Genomic DNA, 17,943 nt, shown 5'->3' with positions numbered 1-17,943 from the left:
GCCCCTCCTCTCCCGGCAGCTCCACTCCCTTACCCGCTGGCCCTTGGCCCCCCGCAGCTCCGCCCCCCTCCTCCTAGGCCCCTGGACCCCCGCAGCTCCTCTGCCCTCCCCGGGGCGCCGGCCCCCCGACCCCCACCCCAGCAGCCCCGCCCGGCCTCTCCGCAGCTGGGACGCTGCTCGGCTTGGGAAGCTCTACCCTTCGGCCCCTTCTGTGGGGGCTGAGGGTCTATAAGGAAGTTTACATATGTGAAAACAAAAAACAGACTTTGAAATCCGTTTTGCTTTCTGCAAATTCAGCACATTGCTCTGTTTTTCTCACGTGCTCCGGATCACTGAAAGACCCGGTGATGCCTCGGGGAGAGCTCGGAGCTTGGCATGTGGGGGCCACAGGCAAACGGGGCGCCCCACCCGGCTGTCCTGGTGGCCGCGCGCTGGGGGCTGGGGGCACTGAGCCGGTTATTTTGCCGCAGTTGCTATGGTTCCCATTAGCGCTTGGCGAGGGCGGTGGGGACCGGTCTCACTCGAGTGCAACGCCCCAGCACAGCTAACAGAGGTGGTGTGTGAGCGCCTGCATTCTCACGCAGTGGAGGAGATGGCTTCACGCGGGTTTTCAAACAGCCCCCCCACCCCAAGATGGAGTAGAGAGGAGCCGGCGTGGGGGGTGCTGACGGCTCCCCTCGAACCCAGAGCCCCCCGACGAACCGTGGCTTCCTCTGCTTGGCATTCCTTGCGACCTCAGGTGCTGGGGGTGGGGGGGGCGCCAGACCGTGTGGGTGCCGTCTTTTGGAATTAATCAAAACTTTAATCCTCTGCTCTACCAGTTCCTTTTGAACTGTGGAAATATCAACGCTGTAAGAAAATAGTTCTGAAGGGAAAACTGAAAACAGCTTAAACTCCTTTCTGTAAAGTTTTTTCCGCGTGAGCAATGTTTTCAACTCAAAAATGTTCCCTTGTAATTATGCCTCTGTGTGTACTGGGGCTTTCTTTTTGCTTGACTTCCATTCTGTTTATTCAGCAGTTAGGAACAGTGCCACATTGGGCTCAGCTGATGAAAGACGCCCTCATGATGTGCTTAGAAAGCAAGAACGTGGAGCCCAAGGATAGAAACCACACGTTTGGTTTCCCCAACGCAGCATTCGGTGGGGAGGAATCATCTCTGAGACACCCTGCACTCTCCTTTCCTTATGAAATAGAACACTGATCGAAAGACAGAAACAAAAAATGTCAGATTTAGGAATCCATCCAACTTAAAAAAAGAAAAGAAAAGAAAATCAGAGGCTGCCCAGCATACCACAAATGCAAGACACAAAGAGTGCAGTATTTAGAGCAAATTGTAGGAGCCTTCAGGGAGCCTAACATCAAGGCTGCTTAGTTGCCTACTTCGCTCTCTACCCCCCTCACCCACATCACTCACTACTCAAACCAGTTCTGAAGTGATTAAAAGCTACTGTTCTGAGCATTTAGTAACACCCATTGACTAATGAGGTTCTTTACTATATCACAAAAGCAGAAGCCAAAGAGCATTAAAGTTAATAATTTTCAAGTAAGATGATATTTACTCCAATACAGAAATTTATTCTTCTTAATTTGAGAAGATGCTACTTAGGAGAGAATCTGAAAACAAAATCCCAGAAGACCACTCTCAAAGCAATTGGGCAGCATATAGAGAAGGCACATAATGAGGCGAAGGCATGACAGCTCAGTCCTGGGCGACCCCAGGGGACAGATGAGCACAGGGATTAACACTGGGGCTTGTTCACTGTTACGTGACCAGAACGCAGAATGTTTGGCACAGAGGACTGCACTGAGTGAATCAAAAAGAAGTTAAATTTCTAAATCAAAGAAAGAAAGAACATCTGATAGTTGGGATTTGTCAGCCTAAGATGCTGCTTGCGAGTGTAACCAGAGATGTTAATTTTACAGAGAAGACAATTCCTAGAATTCAACATGTATTTTAATGAAAACACGCCTAAAACTGGGAAAACTAAAGGTGAGTGGCTGCCCAGGGGATTCTGTCGGTGCTGCAGAATTTACGCTCCAAGAAGGCCAGAGATGGTGCCTACAGTGCGAGCGTCCCGGATGCTAGGGACGCTTTGCGTAACGTCAGACGGCAGCTGCGTGGGCGTTGGAGCGCCGGCCAGAACAGAACAGCTCTTGCCTCCCTGAGAATGAATGATCCCGTATAAGAATCAGAACTAAAGTACTAGGATGGTGCTGACCTTGGTCTACGTGCGGCACGGTCCACTTGGCCTCTTCACAGTGCACAAGTGCACACCGGGTTCACACTGAGCTCCCGGGAAGAACAGGATGCTCCCAAACACAGATGACCCCTTGCAGTTGTCTTTCTCAGCATTAATTCAGAAGTGTTACAGTTTGAGAAGAAAACCCGCCAGATACCTTGGTCATCAGATACCTAGTGGGGATAGAGAATTGGTATCTGTACTACTAATAGGAAGTTGTAAATCAGACCCGAGTTAGCAACAGGATGGTCATGGACATTCCCCAATTGGTCTGGGGGTCTTTAGCTTTAGATACGACGGGGTTGGTGTTCCTTATACCAGGGAGCAGTTAGTGGTAACTTGTTTTGTGTTTCTGCTTTTCCACTTACTTGCCTTTCTCATGTGTGTCTGTTTGCCAGGATGGGGGAAACGTATTGAAATATATACCAGATGCTTCCCCTCCAAAAGCTTCTTTCAAAACAAATGTATCTTAATTTATATACAATAAAATACACTCATATAAATTGAATAACTTTTATGTAACAAAATGCACCCACTAAAATTTTTTTTAAATGTTTTTTATTTTTGAGAGAGACAGAGCATGAATGGGTGAGGGGCACAGGGAGATGCAGACACAGAATCTGAAGCAGGCTCCAGACTCTGAGCTGTTAGCACAGAGCCTGACGCGGTGCTTGAACCCACCAACCATGAGCTCATGACCTGAGCCAAGCTGGCACTTAGCCGACTGAGCCACCCAGGTGCCCCCAAAATGCACCCATTTTTAAATGAGTTTTCACAAGTGGATACACCTATGCAGGCTTGTCACAATCAAGATGCGGAACATACACATCACCCCAGGAAAGTTCCCTCGGCCCCCCACCCTTCAGGGAATTCTATCCCACCATTTCTGCTGTCACCATAGTTTTGTCCTGTCCATAACTTTAATGCACTGAGATTCACTGATATTGTTGCACAATATTTGTCCCTTTTTAGTGCTGAGCACTCCCGATGCATAGATGGACCAGAACCTGTTTATCTCTTCATCTATTTGTGGACGTTTGGGTTCTCTCCACTTTCCGGCTACTATGAATAGAGCTGCTATCAACACTGGTGGACTCACATTTCCATTTCTTATGGGCCAATTGCCCAAATTATTTTCATGGTTCCTTCGCAAATGGAATTAAGTACGCTCTTATCTTGCTTCACAGAATGGTTCTAATGACCTTTCCCTCCCCATACTCACCTTTCATCCAGGTGAGGTTACCTGCCCATCTCTGCGGAGCCCCTGTGGTTTCTTTGCTCCGCCAGGGCTCTGATTTCTGCATTTTGGAGCATCCTCCCGCCCCGCCCCCGCCCCCACCCCCCCCAGGTTCTCGCCCACCATTTGAGTCCCATCTCAATTGCTTCCGCATCATACATTGTCCAGGACTCAACCATCTGAAGTGAACTCTCCTTTCACTGCACTTTGTACCTCTGTCGACAGCACTTGCCTTGTTATAATTCCAGTCGATTCTCTGTGATAGTTGTATCCTACACAGTCTTCACAATCACTAAATTAGCAAGCACTAAACCATTGCTCCCGGGCAAATACAGGGTGAGATTAGCACAAGCCCCTGGTCACATCTTCATCAACCAATCAATGCACGACCTTGTTTTATATGGGTTTCTGTTTAATACACATTATTGATTCACTAACACTGAAAGCACAAGCCACAGCACTAGCACTCAGGCCTGAACAAAATGCATTTTCTCCATAAGACACGTCACAGCCTGCTTGCATTGGGAGCCCTAGACAGCATTTCAACATTATGCTTGGGGGTCATTAAATTTTTTTCAATGTTTATTTATTTATTTTGAGAGCGAGAGCGAGAAAGAGTGAGCACAAGTAGGGGAGGGGCAGAGAGAGGCAGAGACACAGAGGCCAAAGCAGGCTCCAGACTCCAAGCTCCTAGCTGTCAGCACAGGGCTCCAACCCATGAGCTGAGAGATCATGATCATGACCTGAGCCGAAGTTGGATCCTTAACTGACCGAGCCACCCAGGCGCCCCTGTTTGGGGGTCATTTTAAACAGCAAAATCGCCAAGAAAGCACCACAAATGTGCAAAACATGGCACTAGACTATAAAGATGGACATTTGTTTGCCGTAGGAAAGCCGAATGAAGCAGGGGGGCAGAGCGTTGGTGCCTTGTCTGACCTCAGCCGGGAATGTGAGCGCCAGGAGACTGATAGTTTTCATCGATCTGCCTGTGTCCACGAACGGCTATCGTGAGCAGGCAAATCCAGGATGTAGAATGGGAGCGTAGTGAGGACTGACTGTGCGTGCACACTTACTTCCCCTTTGCACGCTCTTCCCTCCCTTGTTATGTAACACACTGCCTGGCTTAGGCCAGGAGAAACATTTGAGGGAAGTAACAGAAAAATCAAGGTGTGCTAGCTCACCAAATTTGCAGGCCAAACTTAAAATCTGTGTGTGTCTGTTACGTGCAGGCCCCGGCGGGGAGCAGGGTGCGCGGTGGTGACCACAGAAAGAGACGCTGGCCTCACACATCAGAGAAAGACTTGGAAGACGGGCACAGGAGGAAGCAGCACAAGCTGAAAGTAAAGTGTCTCCTCGCATATAAAGCGGATTCCCGAGACTGAGAGCTGGTAACCGGCTGTAGCCACCTTGGAATAAGGAGGCATAAACATCAATTCGCAGCCCTCCAGGCAACACGTCATAGTGGTAAAAGCAGGACCTGTTGGAACTCTGGGCCTCAGGCTAACCAGCTGTGGGACCCTGGGCAAGTCACTTAATCTGTTTGCCTCAGTTCCTGGGCTGTGAAATGGGGATATCCTAAGAGCTACCTCTTTGGGCTCTTCTGAGGATTACATGAATTCGTGTTTGAGAAGCATTTAGAACTGTGCCTCACCTAGTGAGCACACGCTAGTCCTGTCTCAAATACTGCGGGGCGCCCGGGTGGCTCAGTGGTAAGAATCCGACCTCGGCTCCGGTCATGTTCTCATGGATCGTGAGTTTGAGCCCTGCCTCGGGCTCTCTGCTTTCAGTGCAGAGCCCGCTTTGGATGGTTTGGGATCCTCTATCTCCACCTCTCTGCTCTCCCCCCTACTAGTGCTCTCTCTCGCTCTCTAAAAAGCGATAAAAAAACATATAAAATACTGCATAGCAAACAATTTATTTGCTGAAGTAGATCTTGTCAGATCAATTTGATTAGATTTGTGAAATGGGTAAATGAAACATGAGGTAGTTACTTCTACTTGGCTAGGAAAATGCGGCCTTGGCCCCTCGAGAATGTGCTGAGATGTTCCGGCCGCACAGACTGAGTCACAGTCGGTCCTGAGGCTAAGCGTCAGCAGGGCTTTCCGCTCCCTTACCAGAGCCGAGCATTAAGCCCATTCTCGAAGCAAATCCAGGTGCGAAAGGTTCCACGTCCTACTATAATTCATAAAACATGGCAGAGGAAGCTGGACCCTAAGTAAAATAGATTGTGTAAGGAAAGACTGAAGGCCGTTCATTATTTTGTCTAGAGAAGGAAGGGGAATTTGTTTCCTGCCTGTAGAAAAGAGGAAATACAACCAATGAGACTCATTACAGTAATAAAATCCTTTTACTTGTGGATGGATGGGTCTGTCAAAACGACATGAAAATGAAAGCCTTGTACCACTGGGCGGGGGGTCCCTCGTGATCTTTGCATGGCAGCAAATGTAGATTCCACAGCTCAGATGTTCGGAGAAAAAAGTGACAGTTGGTCTAAGGTTTTCAGTGAGTCCTGCTCATTCTTCATTTCACCTGTCTTAGAATGTGGGGCCCATTTGTTTCATGTAATGTGAACCCAGTGCATCTAACTGTAGGTTATTAATGGCTATGAATGGTGGAAGAGAGATTGTGGTTGATAGAGGTATACAAGTGGCAAGTTTCAAAAACTTCGCTGAATGTTTTTTCCATATAATATCAAGATAATTATACTTTGGGCTACCTCAGTCTTAGCAAAAATCTCCTATTATCATTCACTGCAATGAGATTGCATGTATTGCTTTTCATTCAGTAGCTTCATAGAGCTTGATTGTCTGGGTTGGTAGTGTTCTAAGATGTGTAGACTGTTCTACAGAGGAATCTGGTTCTTCAGCATATGGGTTTGGGAACTAATTCTACTAAACCCAAAGGCAGTAATTACTGGGCTGCTTCCCGGTGCGTATCACGCGGGCAGCGGCCTGGCCCTGCGTGCCCAGCTCACGAGCGCACTCTGAGTGTAGGAGCTTGCTTTTCACCCTTCTTGGGAAAAAGGAGGAGAGGGCTATTACACCGTCTTCGTTCCATTTTCTCCGTATTTCCCTCTTCTCTTGACCAGTGTTCTCAGGAAAAAATCTTCTCCCATGTCCCTCTGTTTCTACTGTGAGTTAAGATTTTTTTTGATCCTTATCATGTCTAAGAACGAGAAGCCACTCAAACATATCTGAATCTGAGAAAAGGCAAAATTTAAGCTTTGAAGTAAAATCGGATATAACAACATCAGGGGCCTCATTTTTTTTTTTTTAATCTTTAAGGGCATTTTATTTTTGAGAGAGAAAGAGTGAGAGGAGGAGGAACAGAAAGAGGGAGAGAGAGAATCTCAAGCAGGCTCTGCACTGTCAACACTGGAGCCCAGGGTGGGGTTCAAACTCACAAATCATGAGATCATGACCTGAACTGAAACAGAGTCAGATGTTTACCTGACTGAGCGACCCAGACACCCTATCAGGGGCCTCCATTTCAAATGCCAATGTCTGTATTTCCCAGAATATCCACAAAGGTCTCTACTTCTCCATACAGAAGATATCTGAAACATCCTATTAACTTGTGTACATACCCCAATAGCATTGTGCACTATCCTAGCAATTTAAAGGCAAAGCATTCCTATTAACTACTGGGCTGGCCTGGGACTCTCTAACTTATATTGGTCCTATGTGAACTGTATACCAAATTCAAAATGGCTGTACCCATCATTTAACTTTATTTTTAAAATTTTTAAAAACTTTCTTAAAGTTTATTTTTGAGAGACAGAGAGCTTGACAAAGAATCTGAAGCAGGCTCCCAGCTCTGAGCTGTCAGCACAGAGCCTGACATGAGTCTCAAACCCACAGGCCGTGAGATCATGACCTGAGCTGAAGTCAGACGCTTAACCGACTGAGCCACCCAGCTGCCCCTCATCGTTTAACTTTAAATGTTAGAAATGGTCCTCAAGGATCATTATCACCATTAACAGTTACTGACCTCTTTCTATGCATAAGGACATTTACTTTGGAGACACAAGGGGTACGTCTTAATACCTACCCTGTCAGTATATGACTGGACAGGTCAAAGTAGCAATAAATGTCAAGTGGGCAAAAAAGTGCCACGAGAAGGTTGGTTGGGAAAGCCTCATGATCTTGACCCTTGATCTGATCCTTAAAGGTTTAAACTCTGAGTAAGTGGAATGGACAGAAGTACCTTGGTGGGGATGTGCAAGGCTAAGGGAAGTGAATAGGCTGACGGTTCTGTTGGAAAGTAACAAACCATCCTGAAGAATAGGTAAGAGCAGGTTGCAGAATCTTACAAGCAAGCCCAGTCAGCTTACTTGTAACAATGGGGAAACAAGATTTCTAAACAGGAGGCCGTGGGCCTGGTGCTACCTCTGACCTAGCTGCACTGTGCAGGGAAGAGAAAGAAGCTGGAGGCAGGAGAACCAGTAAGAGCAGTGTGAAAAAGGCACTTAGCTATAAGAAATGATGGGTGGGCTCACAGGTGGGAACGGAATTGTTTTTTTCCTTTTTAAAAATCTTTCTAAAGCATTTCCATGGTGAAAATACTTTAGTGTTTGTTCCCTGTGCTATGAGGGTCAATAAATATTTTTGGAATATAGCTGGGGTCAGAGGATGTACTCCTGCCCTAAAGGGAAAAAAGGAGGAGAGCAGAGGACTGGTAAAGAGAGAGGCTAGGATGAAGTGTACCCATGGTCAATTTCAGCCTTAAAACAAATATGCAAATGTGCGAACGCAGGAGTAAGTCCTTTGAAGAAACTGTTTATTTTCCTGGAGAAATAATTTGTTATACTCCATCATAATTTTACATTCTTTAGATAGCTGGACATGCAACAGAAATATAAACACACTCGATCTTCAAGTTAGCCTTTGATATTTGATAATCTTGGCAAAACTAACCTTTTGACATTAAAAAGCAAGAATTGAATCACAGAGACTGAAATACCAAATTCTGGCCCATTGAGACGTCCCCAGGCCAATTCAGAGAAATAATAGCAAACTTACCGTTTCATTTATTGATACTGTTGAGAAAAATGCATCAAAACACATTCATTCAAAAACACGACCCACTGTTTAAGGATAAGGGAATTCCTAGTGAGATGCGGTTGGCTCAGAGAGTTTCATGTTGATGCTTTCAGCACCCCTGTGAGGCAGGTTTAACATAATTAACATAATTACCTTCATTTAACAGGGTAGGGAAAAAAAAGCAAGGAACTATCTATCCTGGGGTTACAGGGGTGAATCTAGGGAGATGCCAGAATTGGACCCCAACTCTCCTGATTCTTAAGATGAGTGATCTATCTAGGTAACAAGGTGCCACGGTGTTAAAAATGCAAAAACACAGAGTATAGAGCTGTTGAATCACCGTACTGTAAACCTGAAACTAATGTAACACCGTATGTTAACTATACTGTAATTTAAAAATATAGGAAGAAATTTATAGTTGGAAAGACAATGTATTACACCAAGCATTTCTGTACGATTAACTACATTCTCTTAAAAAATAAACAAAAAACCAAACCCAGTCTACTGCATACTGAGGGGGGAATCCTATTTTAACAAACATAAAGCTACAAAATTGCGTTTTCTTTTGAAGTCTTTTCTCAGTTGTTTTACTTCAGATGGAAGCAATAAAAACTAAAATGCAGCCTTATACCCTTTCATCGTCAAGTAATATGGATATAATAATTGTAGCTTCTAAAAACTGGAGCCAAAAATATGTTCATTTGTCACAGAGAAACAGAAGTGTTTTGTAATATTATAAGGGAAGTTATGTGGACACCCATCACGAAGGTATTAAATCTGGAATGGCCTTCGGTGCCACTACCGACTTAACATCATTTTCTTAAAAAAATTTTTTTTTGGTAACACTCATTCATTTTTGAGAGACAGAGAAAGAGTGTGAGCAGGGGAGGGGCCGAGAGAGAGGGGGACACAGAATCTGAAGCAGGCTCCAGGCTCTGAACCATCAGCACAGAGCCCGATGTGGGGCTTGAACCCACGAACCGCGAGATCATGAGCTGAGCCAAAGTCGGACACTTAACTGACTGAGTCACCCAGGTGCCTCTTAACATCATTTTCTAAGGCAACACAGCCAACTTCAATTACTCACGGACTGAATATTATATCTTACACCATTCACTTCTTAAACCCACCACTGCTCACTGGGTCCCATCAACATTTAACTGGGATGAGGTATGATGACATGTCAGGGAAGTCTGCCATTTATAAACGCTTTAAAATCCGTTTACAGTTAATAACTAATATAGTTTTGACTACCTTTGGATAGGATTTTCTGCACAATTTGAATTCTCCAATATAAAAGTCAATTAATATTAGACTGCAGATTGATCTAGATTTGTCCTTTAACAAAGTAAATGGAAATTTTAAAAGAAGAATTTTCATACTTTTTTCACAAAACACCTGCAACACAACACGCATCTTTGCATAATGTATTAGTTATAGTACATACTGGACACTCTTCTGTTAACATAGAAGTTTTCCTGAAAACACCAGGCTCCACGAACTGCTAATCGCCCACCTCACCGTTAGAGAACGTCAGCACCCAAGGATAATAGTGGTGAGAAACAGAGGTCCATCTTTCCGTCTGAAGCTCTCAGTACCTGTAATTCTGTTTTTGTGCAGTAATTCCTGAAGGTGGTCTCCAGACCACCAGCATGTCCAGGCCCCGTGCTCCTTGGCAAAGAGAATTTCTGTTCCACCAGGTTTAAAACACCAATCAAGACAAGGCAGGGCTTTCTACAGTTACGACATGAAGAGATCAGCAAATGCTACTTTGCTTTGCTCATAGAAAAACTGAGTTACAGTTTTTGGAAACTCTTCATATAAGGAAGGGTTCTCTTCAAGAAGCACCACTGGGACCCCTACCACGTACACATTATGGAATAAAACAGATAGTAAATGACTGCCCAGGCCAAATGGTCTAAGACCTCACATAAACTTTAAAACCCCAAAAAGAAATGAAAGAAACAGCAGCTATCTATGAAAAAGAAGCAGTATTAATTTTTTCTGGGCTCAGTTGAAACAGGGTCGCTTTCTTTCATTAGTTAAAAAGCATGAGGAAATGGCGAAAAATAATCCAAGAAATGCAGTTGAATGCCATCTGTCACGAGAAGACTCTAGGGAACGAGTTTTCTCTGATTTCAATTAACTATCAAATGTTCTGCTGGGGTAGAAACTGCCTTCTGTCCCACAAACTTTAAAGACAAGTCACAAAATCCACATTAGAATATAAGTTTTTTAATTTTTATAAATAACTTATCTGTTACAAAGATAGTTTACCCAGCTAAATCACAAAACCATCAACTCAAGATATCCAAATTACGTTTTATTAATAAAACAAGTAAAAACTGATTTATCAATCTTCACATAGAACTGCAGATGAAGCTGAAAAACAAGGCCTAGTTTTAAAACAAAATGTATCAAATGTAAGGGCTTTGGGTCTAGGGGCTTATTAACTAGGATTGTCCTATTTCTTCCCATATACAAGATGCAAAGCCTGGAAGTCGAGGCTCTGACATTCACACAGATTACCTGTAATAATCCTGCCTATTTAAAAAATATCCATTTGCAGACATTTACAATGGTGACAGTCAACATTATCTCCTACCTTTTTGCTACATTTCAGCACTTCCCTTAGCCCCATTCTAAGCACTGATATATAATTTCATAATTCTGTTTTTAAATGCATACTGTTATTTTTCTTGATTTCATTTAGTTATATACATTCCCGATCATCTGAATATTTATTTTCCTTATAAAAATAGATCAAAATAAAGAGATGCTTGAGGTTGCTTCAGTGTTCAAGTTTGCTTGTTTTGCTTTTTTCCAGCTTTCCTTCAGTTGTCCTAAATATGACTAGCCTCGTTTTATAAATACACAAGATACTGCCACCAAGTCAGGTTTGGAAACGGACTGCCCCAACAGTAAGGCATTTAAACTGCTCCCCAAACCAGGGCTGTAGGCGCTGCTGCAGTTGCTGGTTCTGGAAACTGTACTCTCCCGACCGTGATCTCTCGCGGGAGCTCTGTAGGACACCAGGCGGACGAAGCGAGCTCACCCTTGTTGCTGTCAGTGGGCTAAGGATACCTTTTGCTGTAAAGCTCCCTGTGGAAGATCAGACGCTGCCGTGCCGCCCACTGCTGAAGTCGGTACAGAAAGTGTGACTTCGCGACGAAAGTCTCGGATTATTTCCTGCAATCCGCTGTGCAGCATCTGAATGTCTTCACAGAACATCGGCGCTCATGAGGGCAAAGTACAGAACAAGTAGAGGAAAGTTATTTTGTGCACAGCTTCATTTCATTAATGCTTTTTTATTTTAAGGCATTGCTTCTCTCAGGTAAGGCTTAAAAAGGGACATGATCGTGCTTAATCACTAAAAGGAAAAAAGAAAATTAGTTAACAAAAGACTATTACACTATACATATAGAAATATAAGAAAATAATCAAGAAGGAGAGAAATCACTTAAAGCAGACTCTCGAGCTCTGAACAGGAGGAAAAGCTTCGGGATAGTTCACTGCGTGTTTTACAGACGGCGCGTGCTGCTCTCCTTTCCCTCCTCAGACCCCAGACGCTGGCTTCACAGAGCGGAGACGTTTTCAGGGAAGACAAGACAAGGCCAAGAGTACCACAGATTCGTGCAGTTCTTCCCCTATCCATTGGCACCATGCGGCAGCAAACAGTTTTTAAATAGTTAAACCTTGTTCCTTTTCTTCATGTTTGTAGTGTTTCACCGAAAGCTTTTAAAAAAAAAAAGCCACCGTTCTATTCCTTCCTCCTGTCAAAATTCAGTAGTGACATGAGGGGGAAAGGTACTGGGAACACCTCGGCATTACTGGAAATTATCCGTAACGGGCTACTGGTAACACTGTACATGGTTAGACAGCGGCAACCACGTCTCAGCAGATTACCTCTCATGTGACGAGTTTCAACTGCCCATGACTTTAGACTGAGGTATTATTAGCTCTGTGGGCTGACACTGAACATTAGCACAACACCATCTTGTCACACCTTCAATCTGACAAAATCCTATGTAGCAGTGAAACTTTTCCCCTGATGACAGACTAGTTTCTGGAACTTCAGATGTGGTTTTAGAGATACAGGGCCTTTTGGCTCAGAAATGCCGTGGCATCTCACACTGTTCACAGCGGATTAAGGCTGGATGGTTCAAAAAAGTACAGGCGGTACAATTCCACTGAGCCCCCTCATCATCTTCTGTGTCTTGAGTCTTTGGTGTTTTGATGGTGGACCTTTGATCTACAAGGAAGCGAAAGAATGATCTTAGAAGCAAAAATCATGAAGTCATCAATTACTGGCAACTTTAAACACCATTTGTACCGCACAGCGGGAAGCAGCCTGTTAAGCAAATGAAGCATCTACCTGAAACCGAAACACAAGCTCCATGCCCTCCCAACCTCCAGTAGCCGGTGCTCTCTGCTGGGGGACCAACACAGACATGACAGGGTCACCCCACTATCTCCTTTGGGGAAAGTGCATCATTTTCCCCAACTTATAGCAGGACAAAAGGGAAATCAATTCAGAGGGGACCCAACAGAAAATTCCTATAAGGTCACTGTAAGACTGGAAAAAGGTATCCATCCTACTGCAATACTGACAGAGTTTATATCTCATTAACGTTAGACTTTCATTGCCCACAGAAGAATTATTTACATTTGTTTTCTCCCAGGAATAGACGTTTTTGTTAAATGTCCTTTATCTGCTAAGAATGTAAGCCTTGAACAACATAAATAAAAATAAAAAGATGAGGTAATTTCTGGGGAACCTGGATGGTTCAGTCAGTTAAGCGGCCAACTTTGGCTCAGGTCATGATCTCATGGTTCATGAGTTTGGGCCCTGTGTCTTGTCTTTTTGATTACCAGCCACTCTGAATGGTATTATCTCATTATAGTTTTGATTTGCATTTCCCTGATGATTAGTGATTTGGAGCATTTGGAAAAATGTCTATCCAGGTCTTCTGTCCATTTTAAAATTGGATTACTTGTGGGTGTTTTTTGGTGTTTAGTTGTACGGTTCTTTATATTTTGGATATTAATCCCGTATCACATATACTGCTTGCGAACATCTTCTCCCATTCCATAGGTTGCCTATTTGTTTCGTTGATGATTTTCTCGCTGTGTAAAACCTTTTAATTCAATGCAGTCCCAATAATTGCTTTTATTTTCCTTGCCTGAGGAGACACATCTAGAAATATGTTGCTAAGGCCAATATCCAAGAGATTATTTCCTATGTTTCTTTAAGAAATTCTATGGTTTCAGGTCTTACATTTAGATCTATAATCCATTTTGGGTTTATTTTTGTGTGTGGTGTAAGAAAGTGGTCGAGTTTTTCTTTCACATGTAGGTGACTAATAAAGCCATTTATTGAGGAGACTTTTTTCTCCATTTATATTTTTGTCTCCTTTGTTGTAGATTAACTGATATAAGTGTGGATTTATTTCTGGGCTCTCTATTCTGTTTCATTGATCTATGTGTCTATTTTTGTGCCAGTTCTGTATCTTGAAATATGGGATTGTGATACTTCCAGCTTTAGTGTTTCTCAAGATTCGTTTGGCTCTTTGGGATCTTTTAGGTTCCACACTAATGTTAGGATTACTTGTTCTAGTTCTGTGAAAAATATTATTGGTATTTTGATACGGACTGCATTGAATCTCAATGTAGATTGCTTTGGTAGAACAGACATTTTAATAATATTAAGTCTTTCAATTCATGAACATGGTACATCTTTCCATTTGTCTTCAATTTCCTTTATTAATGTCTTACAGTTTTCAGAGTATAGGTATTTTTTCCTCCTTGATTAAATTTATTCCTAGTATTTTAGTTTTCTTTGATGCAACTATAAATGGGATGGTTTTCTTAATTTCCCTTTTACTACATTGTTAGTATATAGAACAGCAACAGATTTCTACATATTCATTTTGTGTCCTACAACTTTACTGAATTTATTAGTTCTAATAGTTTTTTGGTGGCATCTTCAGGGTTTTCTATATATAGTATCACGTCATCTGCAAACAGTGACAGTTTTACTCCTTTCTTAGCAATTTGGATCCCTTTTCTTCTCGTATGATTGCTGCAGCCAGGACTTCCAGTACTATGTTGACTAAAAATTGCAAAAGCAGACATCTTTTCTTGTTCCTGATCTTAGAGGAAATGCTTTTAGCTTTTCGCCAATGATTATAATGTTGGTTGTGGGTTTGTCATATATGGCCTTTATTATGTTGAGGCATATTCCTCCCAAACCCACTTTTGTTTTTTTTTTTTAATGTTTATTTATTTTAAGAGAGAGAGAGTAAACGAGCGAATCTCTGCAGGCTCCGTGCTGTCACTGAAGAGCCTGACACAGGGCTCGATCTCATGAACCATGAGATCATGATCCAAGTGGAAATCAAGAGTCACTCAAATGACTTCGGCCACCCAGGGACCCCTTGTTCAAAGTTTTTATCATGAAGAGATGTTGACTTCTGCAAAATGCTTTTTCTGCATTTATTATGATGATTATATGGTTTTTATGCTTCATTTGCTAATGTGGTACATCATGTTGACTGATTTGTACATGTTAAATCATCCTTGCATCCCTGGAATAAATCTCACTTGATTGTGGTGAATGATCCTTTTAGCGTATTGCTGAATTGAGTTCACTAATATTTTGTTGAGGATTTTTGTATTTATGTTCATCTGGGATACTGGCCTGTAATTTTCTTCCTTTCTTTCTTTTTCTTTTTTGTAGTGTTTTTGGTCTGGTTTTGGTGTCAGGGTATAATGCCGGCCTTGTAGAATAAACTTGGAAGTTTTCTTTCCTCTTTTATTTTTTTGAATAGTTTGAGAAGGGTGGGTACTAGCTCTTTAAATGTTTGGCAGAATTCACCTGTGAAGACATGTGGTCCTGGATTTTTGTTTGTTGAGTTTTTTGATTCCAGATTCAATTTGGCTACTAGTTCAGATTTTGTTTCTTCTTGATTCAGTCCTAGAATAATGTTTGTTTCTAAGAATTTATCCATTTTTTCTAGGTTGTCAAAATGTTGGCATATAATTTTTCATAGTAGTCTCTTATAATATTTTGTATTTCTGTGGTGTTGGTTGTTATTTTCCTTTTTCATTTCTGATTTTGAGTCCTCTTTTTCCTGATGTGTCTGGTTAAAGGTTTATCGATTTTGCTTACATTTTCAAAAAACTAGATTTGGTTTTACTGATCTTTTCTATCATTTTTCTTAGACTCTTATTTTATTTCCACTCTGATCTTTATTATTTCCTTCCTTCTACTAACTTTGGGCTTTGCTGTGCTTCTTCTAGTTCCTCCTTCCTTCTACTAACTTTGGGCTTTGCTGTGCTTCTTCTAGTTCCTTTAGGTGTAAGGTTAGATTATTTGAGGTTTTTCTTGTTTCTTTAGGTAGGTATCTATTTCTATAAACTTCCCTCATAGAATGCTTTTGCTGTATTCCAGAGATTTTGAACCTGTGTTGCCATATTAATTTTTCTAGAAGTATTTTTTTACTTCCTCTGTGATTTCTTCACTGATGCATTGGTTGTTTAATATGTTGGTCAGCCTCCACATATGTTTTTTCCCCTGTAAATGACTTCTAGTTTTATAACATTGTAGTTGGAAAGATGCTTGACATTTTAGTCTTTGTAAGTTTATTGAGACTTATTTTATGGCATAACATGTGATCTAACCTGGAGAATGTCCCATGTGTACTTGAAAATATGTACTCTGCTGCTTCTGGATGAAATTTTCTGTTAAGTCCATGTCATCTAATGGGTGGTTCATAAGCTACTATTTGCTTATTTTCTGACTGGAAGATCTATCCATTGTTGTAAGTGGGGTTTTAACGTTCCCTACTCTCATTGTATTACTATCAATTTCTCTTTATGTCTGTTAATATTTGTTTCATATATTTAGGTGCTTTATGGTTGGGTGCATAGATCTTACAATCGTAATATCCTTTTGTTCATCTTTTTATCATTATATAATGCCATTTTTTGGTCTCATTACAGTCTTCATTTTAATGTCTACTTTATCTGGGGGCACTTGGGTGGCTCAGTCGGTTAAGCATCTGACTTTGGCTCAGGTCATTATCTTGTGGTCTGTGAGTTCGAGCCCTGCAATGAGCTCTGTGCTGACAGCTCAGAGCCTGGAGCCTGCTTTGGATTCTGTGTTTCCTTCTGTTTCTGCCCCTCCCCAACTCACACTCTGTCTCTCTCTCTCTCAAAAATAAACAAACACCAAAAAAAAGTAAAAAAAAAAAAAAGGTTAAAAAAGCCTACTTTGTGTGACATAAGTATTGCTATCCCAGTTTATTTGCTTCTATTTGCACAGAGTATCCTTTTCCACTCCTTTTAGTGTCTTTAGGTCTGAACTGAGTCTCCTGTTGGGAGCATATATACAGACCCTGGTATTTTATCTATCCAGTCACCCTACATCTTTTGACTGGAGGATTCAGACCATTTACATTTAAAGTAATTACTGATAGTTATGTACTTATTGCCATTTTTGTTGTTTTCTGGTTGTTTTTGTAGTTCTCTGTTCCTTTCTTCTCTTGTTTTCTTCCTATGTGTTGATGACTTTCTTTAGTGTTATGCTTGGATTCCTGTCTCTTTATTTTTTGTGTATCTATTATTAGCATTTGGTTTGTGGTTACCATAAAGTTCACATGTAACATCCTAAGCATTTAGCAGTCTATATTAAGTTGATGATTGCTCAAGTTTGAACATATTCTAAAGCACTACATTTTTACTCCATCCTCTAGGTTTTATGTAGCTGTCATATTTTGTATCTTTTTATTTTGTAAGTCTCTTAACTAGTTTTCTTTAGATATAAGTGATTTTACTACTTTTGTCTTTTAGCCTGCATACTAAAGCTTTATAAGCAACTGATCAACTATCTTTACCATATGTTTGCTTTAACCTGGGGTATTTTCTTTTTATTATTTTTTTATTTCTAGTCATGGTCCTTTCTTTTTTGCTTAAAGAAGTCCCTTTAACATTTCTTATGAGGCTGAATTAGTGGTGGTAAACTCTTAATTTTTGTCCAGGAAACTCCATCTAATCTAAACAATGCTAAATGATAATCTTGCTGAATAGTATTCTTGGTTGTAGGTTTTTTCCTTTTAGCACTTTGAATATATCATGCCACTCCCTCACGGCTGCGGAGTTTCTGCTGAAAAATCAGCTGATAGTCTCATGGAGTTTCCCTCTATTTACAATTAATTCCTGTTCTCTTATGTTTTTAAGATTACCTATCTTTAATCTTTGGCATTTTAATCGTGTGCCTTGGTGTGGACCTCTTTGGATTTATGTTATTTGGGAGTCTCTGTGTTTCCTGAATCTGGATGTTTGTTTCAATCTCTAAGTTAGGAAAGTTGTCAACTATTATTTCTTTAAATAAATAAGTTTTCTGTTTCTTTCTCTTCTCCTT

The 17,943-nt window shown here is 41.7% G+C and overlaps 1 protein-coding gene across 5 annotated transcripts in view; it reads right to left on the bottom strand.

Annotated features, from left to right (window-relative positions):
• Positions 1 to 10,738: 10,738 nt before the first annotated feature.
• TAB2 (TGF-beta activated kinase 1 (MAP3K7) binding protein 2) overlaps positions 10,739 to 17,943 on the bottom strand; it is a 59,349-nt gene continuing 52,144 nt past the window's right edge. For 4 of the 5 annotated variants that reach the window (XM_029943894.1, XM_029943896.1, XM_029943895.1 and 1 more), the window contains one exon: positions 10,739 to 12,771. In XM_029943894.1, the coding sequence (XP_029799754.1) occupies positions 12,629 to 12,771 (143 nt within the window). In that variant the 3' untranslated portion in view covers positions 10,739 to 12,628. The remainder of the gene's footprint in view (positions 12,772 to 17,943) is intronic. The other variant, XR_003910552.1, reaches the window with a different exon arrangement.

This window comes from Suricata suricatta, chromosome 7, assembly GCF_006229205.1.
Source record: "Suricata suricatta isolate VVHF042 chromosome 7, meerkat_22Aug2017_6uvM2_HiC, whole genome shotgun sequence".
Classification (NCBI taxonomy): domain Eukaryota; kingdom Metazoa; phylum Chordata; class Mammalia; order Carnivora; family Herpestidae; genus Suricata; species Suricata suricatta.
The sequence above is the reverse complement of the archived record's forward strand: the minus strand, read 5'-3'. Positions and strand labels throughout refer to the sequence as shown.